The 15,020-nt window shown below is 41.8% G+C and overlaps 1 protein-coding gene across 2 annotated transcripts; it reads left to right on the forward strand.

Moving 5' to 3' along the window:
- Positions 1 to 2,109: 2,109 nt before the first annotated feature.
- On the forward strand, positions 2,110 to 14,803 carry LOC111230475 (E3 ubiquitin-protein ligase TRIM21-like). Of its 2 annotated transcripts, none has more exons than XM_022757223.1 (11): positions 2,110 to 2,187; positions 8,008 to 8,563; positions 9,552 to 9,732; positions 10,465 to 10,560; positions 10,920 to 11,009; positions 11,103 to 11,246; positions 12,722 to 12,869; positions 13,233 to 13,277; positions 13,395 to 13,421; positions 13,513 to 13,688; positions 14,220 to 14,803. In XM_022757223.1, exons 2-11 carry the CDS (start codon positions 8,025 to 8,027, stop codon positions 14,586 to 14,588), a joined length of 1,815 nt encoding a protein of 604 aa, XP_022612944.1. In that variant the 5' UTR covers positions 2,110 to 2,187; positions 8,008 to 8,024; the 3' UTR covers positions 14,589 to 14,803. The 2 variants fall into 2 exon arrangements, with proteins under 2 accessions (XP_022612944.1, XP_022612945.1); XM_022757224.1 differs by lacking the exon at positions 2,110 to 2,187 and adding an exon at positions 5,952 to 5,970.
- Positions 14,804 to 15,020: the final 217 nt, after the last annotated feature.

The following is a 15,020-nucleotide window of genomic DNA, read 5'->3' on the forward strand; positions in this document are numbered from 1 at the left end:
TAAAAGCTCCATCCAAGGTTCCCGGGAGGAAGTCAGGGTTATCAGCGATCGGAGTAAAAACCGACGTAAACCCTGATCTGCCCTCCATGTGTTGTGCGAACCTCCATGCTCTAACAGTATTAATTGTAACTGGGTTGCTGCAAAGCCCTTTAATACTCTTCAGTTTGTTAATAAATAGTAGATTTTTCAGAGGACATCCGGATAGGGACTTCTCGAGGTCAAGCCAAATTGAGGAAGCCTCATCTTTAATCCAATCAGCTATATATCTTAGATGGGCACTTAATTGATATCTCTTAATATCTGGGAGATCCAGTCCACCCATAGTGCTTGGTAACTGCAACACTGACATCCTGATCCGTGGTCGACGTTTACTCCAAATAAAAGAACTAAACCAACCATTGAGTTGTGTTCTTACATTATCACAAATGTTTCCATCAATTCTCAAACCAGAGAAATGTGTGATTTTAATCATGGTAACATTGGTCAATGACATCATATCCTCTATGATCATGTGTCAGTGTGTTTGTCTGACTGAAGCTCAACATTGACTTTTATCTAGTTTTAAGCCACATACACTTTTTACACCTTGGTGGTTTTCAGTTCTATATCTGAACCACTGGCGGCTGCTGGTCTTATAAGGAGGGGAAGCTCATTTTCGGCTTTCATCATGTGTCCGTTTATTTATATGTAAATTCGCAGAGTGACAGAAGAGAGTCGCCAAACACAACGCTAGTCGTTTTTAACAAAGACAAAATCGCCGAGGGTCAGTAACGTCTCCAGATCAACTCCGAACAACGCAATGAAAAACTTGAAAAATGCTCCGGTGGATGCTTAAACTTCAAGATCGCTGATTCGCTCATTTCGCTGTCAATCAAAAAGGGACTCAGCCTCAGACAGATCATCCAATCATCATGCAGAAGCCGAGCGTCCGGGCCAGCCCACTGCCCCATAGACCCCCAGAGACGCTGAGCGTCCGATGGGCGGGACAAAGCCCAGCATTTATCCAATGACCGTCTAGTTTCGCTGCAGTGGAACAACCCACTCTGTGCTTCCCCGTTGAAGTCAGTAGACGCTCGGCGTCTACACTGTGTAAAGCTCTGTGGCGCTGCGGGGATGAATGAGAAGGAAGTCGTGTCGGTTACCTGTGATAAGTAGCTGATTCTGAACAAAAGATGAACGTGTTCTAGCGCATATTTAGTCAATGAAATGTACACACAACAGTACATATTTGACCACTTATTTTGTTGACATCTTAGGGGAAGCTGAGCTTCCCTTGCAGTCTTAGAGCAATCGCCACTGATCTGAACCAGATGAAGGATTTTAGTCGACGGACGTCTGGATCTGAAGTTATCAGAGAAACAAGCTGAGGAAATGTTAGACAGCTCAGCTCCCAGCTGCTGGAGACGTCCTGTCCTGTGTCACTGAAGAGCGTCGCTGAATCTCTGATCTTTAAAGGTAAACTGCTTTATTGGTGTTTCTACTGGTTTTAATCCCCTGGTGTGTTTGTTATGGAGAGGAGGACACCTCTGTGGAGAATTCAGCTGCTGGTAAAAACCTGCTGAACGTCTGCTTCTTAAGTTATCAGAGAAACAATCAGAACAAAGGTTAGCATCAGTCTCAGCTCCAGCTCTTCCCTGAGTCTCTGTCCTCCGTACAGCGTCGCTCAAACTCTGACTTTAAATGTCAAACTGCTTCATTCAGTGTTTTTAATGGTTAGAATCAGCAGGTCTGTTTGATTTCCTGAACCACTGACACTGAAGGAATCCAAACCGAGAGAAGACAACAACTCCCATGACCCCATGATTAAATCTTATTGATTATTGAAAGATTTATTTGGTATCATTCTTGAGCTGTGTTATTTGACATGTGGCTTTCGTATGTGCATTAATGAAATCATTTTGGCCCTGGGACAGAGAGAGAGAGAGAGAGAGAGAAAAAAGGCATATCTGCACAGCCACACCTGTCGAGCAGGTTGGATTGGATTAGCTCTACAGATGGGGGATTAGGAGGTGGGAGGGGTCAATAGCACAATGACACAGGCAAGGAAAGAAAAAGGAAGGTATGTGACAACCGAGATGCAGACACAGGGATTGACAGGAGCAGAGAAGACATCTTGGACATCTTGGACATAATGCTTCATATTTTGACCTGCTGACACAGAAATAATCTCTTCAGCCCTCAGAGCAGGTAAGACACGTCTATCTAAAGTGGAAACACATTAGAGTCTTTTTTCATTCACTAGGAATCTGTGTGTTTCACTTGTTGCCTCCCGCCACTAAGTTAATGGACCAAACAGCAGCCTGTTATCTGTTTTCAATAACCAAACACTTTCTACACTATTGTGTTATTTCTAATTAAGTGTGTGAGATAACAGACAACTGTAAATATGTGTTAGAGCTCATTATCATGAGAACAGTACATGTACCACATGTTCACACAGGTGTTAAAAGGTTCAGATTGACCACAGTATTTGTTGAGTGTCCAGCTCAGCAGCGTTTGTTCGTGTTATCCACAGTTTCACCATCAGGAGCTCATGATTGTGGGTGGAGAGTAAAACATTATGAGCCTGTTATCTCTGCTTCTATAGAGGGTGAATATGCAAACATGTCTGCTAAATAAAGTGAATGAAAGACTGGCAGATAAAACACGGGTAGTTCCCAAAGACTGTGATAAGATGTTTTGTCAGTAGCTTTAGGTGGCTGTTTACACTGCAGCTTCAGTTTCACCAGGTGGAGCTCATACCTCTGGGACTGATTTCCCAACATGTAGCTGCTGAGTGAATGGCACTGGTGACAGGTGATGCATAAACTCAAACCACACCTGAGACTTAAGAACAAAAGGAACGAGTTAAAATATGTGTTTTAGACGTGACGGTGTGCTGAGCAGTAAGTGTCTGAAACAACCTACTGACTGACTGACTGACTGACTGTAGAACCTATAGAATAAAAGACTATAATATGATACAAAAAAGGAAGACATGTACATAAAAACAACTAAATCAACAAAAGGAGCTATTGTTGCTTTCATTTTTTTTTCTTTTGGTCAGTGATGAAGTCTGGTCGTGGTAAACTCAGCAAACCTTTCAAACTAAATAAATCTTTCTTTATTTGAAAATCTTCAAACACAGACCTCAGATCAGACCGTGGTCTCTGGTGAAGAATCACAGGACACTGACAGGTTCACACATGAGTGACAGTGGAGGAATCGACTGTGATTGGTTCTTCTCCTGTGATCAACACAGTGTATGGTCTATCACATTTTCAAAATAAAAACATTCATTCACTGACTAAAAGCTCTGCTTCAAAGTAAGAGGTCTACCCCCCACCCCTACCCCCATCCCCTGCATTCAGTTTTTATGCTAACTTGTACAGGATACCAAGGTTATAATAGCTTCAAATTTTTTTTTTTTTCCATTTAAGCTTAGTTTTAATTAGGTTTTAAAACAGGGTTTACTCGTTTTTGCTATTTTGACTTGAGTTTTTATTAGTTTCAGTGATTTTTTTTTTTTTTCAATTTAAGCTTAGTTTTAATTAGGTTTTAAAACAGGTTTTACTCGTTTTTGCTATTTTGACTTGAGTTTTTATTAGTTTCAGTGATTTTTTTTTTTATCAGAAAGGTCAGAAAAAGTATTATGTGATAAAAAACTCAAACCATTTTAAAAAGGTTTTCACTGAGGACGAACAACATTCACAAAATACAACTATACAAGATGTGTGTTAGTCAGTGTGTTTGTGAGACAACAACAACAACAACAACAACAACAACAACATGACTTCATTAACACAGTGAATGTTGTGGACACTTGAAGTGAACATGTACTGGTTGTACACCAAGAGCCAATCAGCTGTGAGATACTGCTCCATCTGACACAGATAAAAAGCTGAAGATAGATGACGTATCCAGCCTAAACACTACAGGCTATGAAATAAACTGACAGAGACCAAACTAAAGATATTTTCTCTTTCATTTTAGTTTAATTTTAGTTTTGTAAACATAACGCAGTTTCAGTAATCTTTTTTTATAAAGCCTCCTTTTATTTCAGTTTCAGTTAACAGAAATAAATGATCTATCTTCTCCTCTGACTCTGCTAAAACATAGAATTTAAATACAAGAGAGGATTTTAGTTAATTTATTTATTATTGCTCTGACTAATCAGTGTCAGAGTCAAGTTTCCATCTTGACACATTGTCTGTGGCAGCAGCTAATAGCTGCAGTTAACGTTTTCTACATTTATTAAAGAAATAAAGTGAATTCAGAAATCCTTCAGACCATTTCACTTTTGTTCCACCTCATGCTATAATCATTTTAAATTCATTTTTCCCTCATTATTCTGCACTCAATAATTCAATTTTATAATTTCTTTGCAAATTCATTGAAAATTAAAAACTTAATTATCCCATTGACATAAGTATTCAGACATTTTGCTCTGACACTTGAAGTTTAGCTCAGGTTCCTGCATTTCTCTTGATCATCTCTGAGATGTTTCTACACCTTGATTTGAGTCCGTCCGTGGTGAATTCAGCTGATTGGACGTGATGTGGAAAGACACACACCTGTCTATATCAGGTCTCACTGCTGACAATGCAGATCAGAGCAGAAACCATGAGTGGGAGGGAACTGCTGCAGAGCTCAGAGACAGGGTTGTGTTTCTGCTGCATTGAAGGTTCCTGAGAAGAACATTGGTCTCCATCATTGTGACATAAAGAAGTCTGGAACAACCAGGACTCCTCTAGAGCTGGACCTGGACTAACAGACATCAGGGTGAAGAGAGGAGACCAAGAACCTGATGGTCACTCTGAGTTCCAGAGATCCTGTGTGACATCATTCATAACAGTTTTTCATGAATATAGCTAGGTTGCTAACTAGCTAGCTACAGTATGTAAGAACACAACCCCACTCCTGATCCTGCAGAGACAGCTGGAGCACAACAGCTGACACAACTTTCCTTTAAGATCAGTCATCCTTTACATAAAATATACATAAATAAAGGTTCAGACTTTACTGCAGGACTGTTGGATTGAGTCAGAAAAAGAATCCGCACACTGAATCTGCTAACAGCGCCCATCGATTTACTAAGCATAGGACTTATGTGACTCATGATTTATACTGGACTTCTGATGTACTGTATTTCACACGTGTCTACACACCTGGCCTATAGTATAAGTTGTTTTTGTCCTTTCTATTGAGGCATGCCATGTGGTTCGATCAGACAGTGTTTTTCAGCTCTGCTCTGATTGGTTCAGCCTGAGGGCAGTTTGACTCTCAATCATAAAGGTCACAATCACCTGTGTGATGAATGTCTTTGTGTCTATATAAAGCCTGTTCTGCTTTTTGATGGTGATTTGACAAATATCAAAGATCAAAGCGTTGCTTTATTTAGATTTCTGGGAGCTCTTAGCACAGAATCCGGATCCTTTCTCTGACTCTAGCCTTTTTTTTGATCCAGCACCTGTGAACACCCTGTTAGGACTGTTGGATTGGCATTAGTTTCAACTACAATGGCAAAAATGTCATTGATTTAAAATGCAATCTTCAACACAGTGAAGTGTGTAAAAAGTGAAGGGGTATGAAATCCACAGTCAACAGTGTGTCATCTCTCCTCTATTCCAGCTATGATCACTATGCTCAGGTTGTTTACTTCATTCCTGCCCTCCTCAGCTCAGCTGTGGGAAACTGGCTCCACCAGAGCTGCAGAGCTGCAGAGCTGCAAACAGACAATTATAATTTAACTAGTTTCGCAGTGACTCTGTTTACACAGCACTGTGACTCAGCACTGTAGCTGCTACATAAACAGTTGATGCAGACGCTGTGGCTGACGCCTCCTGCAGATAACTTGTGTCCCACAAAAAAAGCTGCTGTAAAAATGGCAATTGTTCATGAATAAATACTAAATAAATACTTTCTTTTTTTTTTATTAAAGGGGCACTACATTCAGAGCAGAGAATGAGACATCCTGACTGTGAATCTACGGTAGATGTTCATGTCCTTCAAACTCAACACTCCCCAGTTTGTTTTGCATGCTTTCTTTTGAAGATCCATATAGTATGAAAGTAGATGTCCATGTCTTGTTTGATTATAAGCAGGTGTAGGTTCTATATTACTATAAGGGCAGGAACACACTGGATGCGTCGCAGCTGCGGAGCGTCTTGGTTTTCATTTCGGTGCCCAGGGTTAGAGAGGACGCCCTGCTGAGTGACACCTCTCAGCTGCGTCGCGTGATCTAGAGATTCAGCATTTCACCTGACATGTCATTAAGCAGAAACAGACAGAAAGACGACCTGTTGATATCATGTGTGTGTGTGTGTGTGTGTGTGTATGTGTGTGTGTGTGTGTGTCAGAAGGAGTGTGTTTAAGTGCATGAGACGCACACTCATTCAGACTGAGTGACACACAGACACACTGACAGGGTGTTGTGGGTTCATGGATCAGGTTAGAAGATGAAGGGGTTAGTTATAGGGTTGTAGGTGTAGGTAGGGTGCACAGTAAGGATTTGGATTAGGTTAAATGTTTAAGGACTGGTCCCTTTGGGTTTCACTGGATTGGTGCTAAAATCACCTCCACTAGTCAAGAGGTATCTGTGTAGCCCATAGTATGTTATGTAATCCTGCCTGGTTGATATTAATCTGAAGGTGAGAAAAAACAAGGACTTTTAGCAGCTCTGAGGTTGAATGACGTCTATATACTCCAGATTAGGTAATTAAAAAACAGACAAACCTCTCTGTGAAAGTCTCTGTTCCTACATGTGAGTAAGTGAACCTCATGCACTTACACAGCAAGTGAAACCACACAGCAGAAAATACCCACTACAGCAGCAAATGTGGATTAATCCTCTGCTGAAAATAGTCCCCAATAAATACACTGTTTATGTTTTTGGGTTGTCCGTCCATCCCATTCTCATGAACGTGATATCTCAGTAACTTCTTGAGGGAACTTGTTCAAATCTGGCACAAAAAATCACCTCACATTTTTGGCCATAACACCAGACTTCCCAGCAATTATAAGAAAATGTCACACAAAGGGTTAATATTTTATAATGACTCTGGATAAAAAGAGAAGTAACCTGAAGCTAGTCTGAGCGGCCACAAGGAGGTGATTCTAGTTATTTCATTGCTTTGAGCATCACACATTAAATTCCATTCAGATCCATTGTCTCAGGGTTGAGGTAGGTTGTAACCTGACCTGATCTGATTCTGCTAAAGCTGAGGGGCAAACCTGATTTGGGTGACTCTCCTTCATTTGCTAAATCCCACACTGTCAGGTTACCAGACCACAACACTAGTGTAAAGCAGTGGGTGAAGAAAGCTAACTACCCACAGCAAAATAAATCCAGCCCATATTTGGTTCATATTGCTTATGCTTGTCTTCTTCTGGCCCAGCATACGCCCGGTTCCACGGCCTGGATCTGGCCCATGTACAGCATGATTGTCAGATGCTGATTCCACATCTGGACCAATTCTGCACAGAAAATCTGTCAGACAATAACGGCTGGAATCTGCCCAGATGTGGAAATATATGGGCCAGACTCGGGCTGAGGAAACAGTCCTATGTTGGGCCAGAAGTTTAATTTTGCTACCTGGGTATAAAGCTGCAAGTCCAGTGTGAAGGTTTATCAGATTCCCAGACATGTATTCCTGTGTTACTGAATGATGTGGAAAAATTGAGCCAAAATGTTATTTTTTTTCTTCTCTATAGTGAATTAGTTTTTCTTCTGGGATCTACACTGCTACCAAAAGTGACCTGAGGCGAGTCCCAGTCACTGATTGTGTGATCAGCTGCTGCCTAAGTCTGAGTCTAAATGTGTGTAAATGTGCTCACATTATTCCACACTCCCTTAGGAACCTAAATGTTGCTAACAAGTCACAAGGCACAGGGTCACAGGTTCGACATAGATTCATATCTTTCACTAGGAAAATTCAAAAATGTTGGGCACCAAGAACACAGTCTGTTCTGGATCATAATATGCTGAATTAGTTATTTCCTCTAAGGGTAACACTATCTCTCACACAGTTTAACATTGGATAGCTATGGCACTGCCTGCAGCCTTTCTGTCTGAAGACCAGTTCAGCTGCTCCATCTGTCTGGAGGTGTTCAACAACCCGGTGTCAACGCCATGCGGCCACAGCTTCTGCCAGACCTGCATCTCCTCCTACTGGGACAGAGGGGTCGGGGGTGCAAAGTTCTACCATTGCCCCCTGTGTAAGGAGTCCTTCCACCATCGACCGGAGCTCCACATCAACCGAACCCTGAAGGAAATCACTGAGCAGTTCAAGCAGATGGCCAACTCTGGAGCGCCAACAGACAGAAGAGAGGGAGGAGGAGCGGAGGATCATCATCACCCAGCCCTATCTCCACCCTTCAAGCCAGGAGAGATGCCGGAGAGCGTGTTTGCTGAGATGATGACCCGTTTTCAGCAGCTCTCGACTCCCGGGACGCCTCACACCACTATTCCCCATCCCAATGATGCTCATCCCCGAAACTCCAGCCGAGTCAACACTCGCCAGGCCCTCCAGGCTCAGAACAGTTTGCACCATGACCCACCTCCACCGTATTCACCTCCCCGCAGGTACCAAACTACACTCTCTTAAGAGGGCTTTGATTCAACCACATCGTTAATGCAGCCCGGAAAACATTTTATAAAGTAAATAATTCATTGTTCTAAAATAAGTAAAGTAATTTCCCAAAATCCAAACTGACATTTGCAAATATCTTGTTTCATCTGACCAGCAGTTCAAAACCTTAAATGTCCATATAGTGTAAAGATAGATGTCCATGTGTAGTTTGATTACAAAGCAGGTCTAGGTTCTATATTAATACTGTGAAAGTATCAAAGCCTCAGTCCACAGAGAAATGCACACAGCCTGTATTCAGAAACTGAGCCTTAAAACCAGCCGTCAGGACTTCTGGAACAAAGTAGTCACCAAGCCCTGCCCACCTCGACCCACCATCAGATTTGGTTTCTCTGAGTGTTTACCTGAAATCTGTTTTCTGAGTGATCTAATAAAACCATAGCAGTCAGCCAATCAGAAGAGAGGCTCAGAACGTCCTCTCTTCTGATTGGCTGACTGATCTATTGTTACTAGAGAGAGAAGCCTGAGAGAGGAGATGTAAAACTACATTGAAATGGTTTTTAGTTCTTAAAACCACTAATATATCTTTTTATGGATCAACACTTCAAATAAAACACAGAAGAAGGAGAAAATACGGAGCTTTAAGAAATTTATTTCACTATTTCACAGGGCAATGCTGTTTTTCAGAAACATGCTGCTGGGTAATAATTATAAATTTTCCTGCAGATGTGTTTTTGTACTAGAGTCTAAGTCTAATCTTAAGTAGCTAGTTCATTCACACTGCCCTCATTAGAAAAGTTCTGAGTACCTGTCCAGCACCAAGCAGCAGATAGACAAAGTTCTTTCCTCAAGTCTAAAAAAAGTAAATTTTATTTACTATTATTAACTTATTAATGCAACATTTAGAGGAGCAAACGTTAAAGTTGTCATGTACTGAATGTGCAAGGCCTAAGCATTGCTGTGTTTATCTTAATGTTACTGCAGGTATTCTGTGAGCAGCTCAAGTGAAGCCTCCCTCAGTCTGCCTCTGTGCCCCGCCCACCTGAGAGGTCTGGAGTTCTTCTGTCGGACTGACAACACCTGTGTGTGCAGCACCTGTGTGGAGACCGTCGAGCACCAAGGGCACAACGTCATCCCTGCCATGAGGGAGTGGCACATCAAGAAGGTGTGTGTGTGTGTGTGTGTGTGTGTGTGTGTGTGTGTGTGTGTGTGTGTGTGTGTGTGTGTGTGTGTGTCAGTTAGTAGGGAGAAAAATTATGTTTTCACTGCAACTGCATTACCAGAATAGATAGAGTGGTCATATCAAAAAAGACACTGTGGTAGACATGAATTTAACTCAGTTTGCATTCATGCTCTTGCATAGTAGAATCCAAAACAAGAAAATGGCTTCATTTAAAGAAGGTATATGCAAGTATATGCAAGCAACACCAATGTTAACTCTTGTTTTGTTTCTATTTCTATCACTTCTTTTCTTCTACTGAAGTTAGCATGCTAACCAGCTAGCCCCAGTTCAGACGTCTCATCACTGTAGAGGCCAGTCTGCCCTAAAGAAGTAACTGATCAGAGGATGTATTATAAACTCTAGCATTTTAAACATAACAATGGCTGAAGCTCTTGGCAGGTAACCATCACCTCCACCTGTTCCCACCACGATACTACAACTGACGGCAGAGAAAACTTACATATAGCACTTTTGAAGAATGAGGGCCTATTTAGATAATGTTACTGCTGATCTCATGCTGTCTTTTAAAAGTCATTTTTTATTTATATAGTGTGAATTCTAATCTATAAATTTTTTTGTATCTGACATAGTTGTGTTAACATAAGCTGTATGTGTATAGTGGTTACAAGTTATAGACACAGTTCAGTTAAGGTGTGTGTTTTCTGTCTTCTCCAGTCCCAGTTGGGTATTGCAGAGGTGGAGCTGAAGGAGCTCATCTGTGAGAAAGAGAGGAAGGTGGAGGAAATACACAACTCCTTAAGAGAGATACAGGTGAGTTTTCATTCTGTACCAACGTGGGTCATTTTTCAGGTCCAGTCCTGGTTTAAGACTGTGGACACATTTGCGGATTAGCAGTCTAATTCACACCAGACTGTTCATCCGGACAAGTGAAGAGGAGATCAGGTTCCCTATTTGGAAATCAGAGACATATATATATATATATATATATATATATATATATATATATGTATAGGTTTGCTTAATATCTCCCACCTGAATACAGGATCCTGACTTCATATATATTGGCCAGTGAAGTGTGAGTTTGCTCATGAGCACATAAGACCAGCCAAGCTGACAAACTTCCAGTTAGTGCCTTCAAACACATCTATTGCTGTCTGTCTTTTATTCAGGCTGCTGCTGAGAGAGAGACAGATGGGGCAGTTTGTGCATTTTCCAAACTGATCTCCAGTATGGAGCGCTGCCAAGCTGAGATCTTGGAGGTAAATAACAAAAGACTCATTTTAATGGAAGTCAGCAAGTCCTCCACTTCGAGGTGGATCATCTCATCTGCTTGGTGTCCATTTTTCCTGCAGGTGATAGAGATGGGTCGTCGAGCGGCTGAGCAGAGAGCTCAGAGCCTGCTGAGGGAGCTGGAGGACGAGGTAGCTGATCTAAGAAAGAGGAGTACAGCACTGAGCCAGCTGGCTGTATCTGAAGACTACATACTCTTTCTCAAGGTATGGATGGATGAATAATGATCAAAAGTACCAAAATCTAAACAGTTCATCTTTAAGATAAGAGAAGAGATGATGTACCTTTACTGAGCTCCCGTAGAGGAGAAGAGAAATTGAAATTGACACAGCAGCACAAAAGAAAAGCAGCACAAGGGGAAAAATGTAATAAAGAAATAAAATAAGAATGAAAACAGAATCTAAAATAAATAAATAAAGATACATTAGAAATACTATATACAATAACATATACAAATGCAATGTAGGCATGTGTGCAAATATAAAAATAAATATAAATAAATTTAGTAGTTGTCGCAGTTTGTCCGAGGTCTATTGTAAACAGATTTGAGTCTGAGACTGTGGGGGTTGTGGCGTTGTGCAGTTTGATGGCCAATGGCACGAAGTAGCCACCCATTCACTTTGAGTCCAGGTGACTGTTGTCCTTTGAGCACCAAAATCTCATCAGTTTCTCCTTGAGTCCAAATGAAAGTTCCCTCAAGGTGTTTCTGAGATATGGTGTTCTCAAGAATGTGACTGATGGAAGGACAACCTGACAATCGTCCTCATCCCTGAAGCTTTTTCCTGTATAAGGGAAACATGAACATGAGATATGCTCACAACATGAGGGGTGAGGTGTGTTTACCAGCCTCTCCAGCTGTAGCTGTTATGACTGGGATGATTCCAATCTGGTCCCTATACCCTCCCACTCAGACACGGAGTATAACTACTCTTCATTAAGGGGGAGGGTATAACTGCAAACTTTGGGATGCCCTCACCTTTCTCTGATGGAAACAAGAAATTCGTTACCCAAAATATTTCAGGAAGATATTGTGATTAAATCAATATTTATCTAAAAAAAGATCATCTTATACAAAGCATTAACAAAGATGTAGGTGTGTGGGCAATGACATTGGCCTCATCACATTCATGGCATAGTGAGCTTGTGAAAGGAAAATTGTCAATTGAATGAATAAAAAATCACTCACATGCTTCTTGGCCACATTGCTTTATTTTTGATCATGTTTTCATTTTCCATCAGAACTCACATTAGTAGGTGTATGGTATTTCATCCACGCACAGAACTCACATTAGTAGGTGTATGGTATTTCATCCACCCTGGACTCAAAGCGATGCTGCATTCGTCTGGGAGTGTGGTTTGTAAGTCTGTATCGATGCAGACTCGGTGTACAAGGGCTTTATAACCCACTCCCACTTAAGGGTTATTGGTTTGGGGTGACACTCAATGTGTCGGACCCTCCACACAAATGCACAGATGGAGTGAGAGTGGGTAGGGGACTCCCCCTACCCACTCTCACTGGAATTGGGCCACTCTGCGTGTTAAGGCCTCAACAAATAATCGTGTGCTACGTGCTGAACATGGACAACTCTGTGAATCATCTCTATGTTAACCAATGGGACAATCTCTAAAAGCTGATGTTTTTCTTTAAGCCTCATTTTTTATTCCCTCTCTCTCTCTGCAGACGTACCCTGCCCTGTCCACCCCCCCACCAGCTAAGGACTGGTCCTGTGTGTCTGTGTCTTCTGAGCTGACCTCAGGGGTGATTCTCAGGACCGTCAGTCCAATGATGGAGCGCTTTCAGGAAGAGCTGCGGAAACTGCCAGAAGTCTGTAAGTCGTCATTCAGACTGAGAGAGAAAACCGGGTCGTCAAGTAAAGGCTCTACAAACTCCAGAGATGGATTGTGAAACCTTTATGAATGGACCAGCTGGCCTGTAGCAATATCTTCATTTTTGTTACCGTTGCAAAAGACATAAAATATCCCTTTAATTTCTTAATCATGAGGTCATTATCAAGGCTATTGATGTCACTTGCTTTGTTAGTGCTATCTATGACCAAGTCCAGTTGCCCTTGATTCAACTTTTCTTGGAGCACCATGACTGAGAATCTTCACAGAAAGCTCTGATAAATGCTGATGTGTCAAAGATACAAACAGTAGTGTGAAAGAAACCTTTTCTTTTCTCTTATCAACAGGCCAGCGATCCTTGGCGGACCAGTCTGTACCCAGACCCAATCTAAGTAAGAGTCTGATTAGCTGAAGGCATCAAATGTTGTTTTCTGATCCTGAAACATGGCACAATAAATAAAAATATAAAATACATACTATATTACTAATAAATACTCTTTTCTCTACAGAGACCAGGAGGGTTCAAGAATATGCAGGTAGGGTTTAAAAACATTTGTTTTCACTTCCAATTAGTTTTAACACAAAGTCTTATTAACCTCCCACCATCGCTCTCTCTCCATCTGTAAGCCGACATCACTTTAGACCCCGGCACAGCCCACCCACGTCTCATCATCTCAGCAGATGCAAAGCAGGTGCACTGCGGTGAGCGCCATCAGCTCGTACCGGACAACCCCGAGCGCTTTGACCGGGTGGTGTGTGTCCTGGCCCACCAGGGCTTCAACTCAGGACGACATTACTGGGAGGTACATGTTGAAGCTGATGTGAATGTGTTAAAATGATATGGTTGTGATTCGTTGTGTTCAAGGAAAGTGAAGTTTTGTCAGGTTTTACGTGATCAACATCAGCACATGCAGACAAACGTTCATGTAGCCAGTGTTCAGTATGTTCATTAGTATTAGCTGAGCTGTGGACCAGTAGTGAAGACCAGGTGATAGACAAATAGATAGGTGGGTAGATAGATAGATAGATAGATAGATAGATAGATAGATAGATAGATAGATAGATAGATAGATAGATAGATAGATAGAATCGCCCAAAATCACAACTAAGGATAGCAGAGTAGTTAACGTAAAATTAGATCAGAGGTTTACTAAAGATTGGGCTCCAAACAGATTCAGGGGAGGCTCAGTGAATAGAAGGGGAAAATATTGCATTCCCCAGCACATACCTTGACAATCTGATCCAGTATTTAATCTAAGACCAATAAGACCTTACACTATAGATGGTAAGTCTGCACTCATTACAGTAAACTGTACCACACTGCTGTCTTCCAGGTGAAGGTGGGAGGAAAGACAGACTGGGACCTGGGAGTGGCATGCCGCTCTGTCAATCGGAAGGGCAAAATCACAGTAAGCCCCGCCCATGGTTACTGGTTCCTCAGCCTGCGTGATCGGAACGACTACGCCTTTCGAACAGAACCCTCAACCAGCCTGGCTGTCAACATCAGACCCTCACGGATCGGAGTCTACGTGGACTGTGATAAGGGAGTGGTGTCCTTCTACGACGTGGAGGCCAGAGTGCTCATCTATACATTCACATACAGCTTTCCTGACACCATCCATCCATTCTTCAGCCCCTGTACTAATAAATCAGGAAGAAACGAGGCTCCACTAATCATTTGCCCTCCTGCGACAACAGAATGAAATGAGCTGACATTTTAAGGAAATTTTACTTTTTAATTTTTGGCCTACACATGCTTCCATGTATGTTTGAAGAAGACTGGGACAATCACAGCTGCACCTCATTCTTCATGACATTAGAGTAGAGAATGAGCAGGCCATCGGTTAACTTTCAGGTCCCATATTTTACACTTTTCCAGTCTGTTATTTGAAGTGTTGATCTTCCAGAAGATCTGTTTGTGATTTTAAGGACAAAAAAACTAACTCAGTGTAGTTTTACATCTCCTCTCTCAGGTGTCTCTCTGGTGCTCTGTCAAGAACAGGTTGTTTTGTGTCGGTCTCTGAGCCTCTCTTCTGATTGGCTGATTGTTTTCTGAGTGACACAGGGCCAGCCAACCGCAGGTAACAGATTGTAGCCTAGTACTACTGTAGCTTGGTTAAACTCACAGATAAATG

Source organism: Seriola dumerili, unplaced genomic scaffold, assembly GCF_002260705.1.
Source record: "Seriola dumerili isolate Sdu_G_001 unplaced genomic scaffold, Sdu_1.0 BDQW01000267.1, whole genome shotgun sequence".
Classification (NCBI taxonomy): domain Eukaryota; kingdom Metazoa; phylum Chordata; class Actinopteri; order Carangiformes; family Carangidae; genus Seriola; species Seriola dumerili.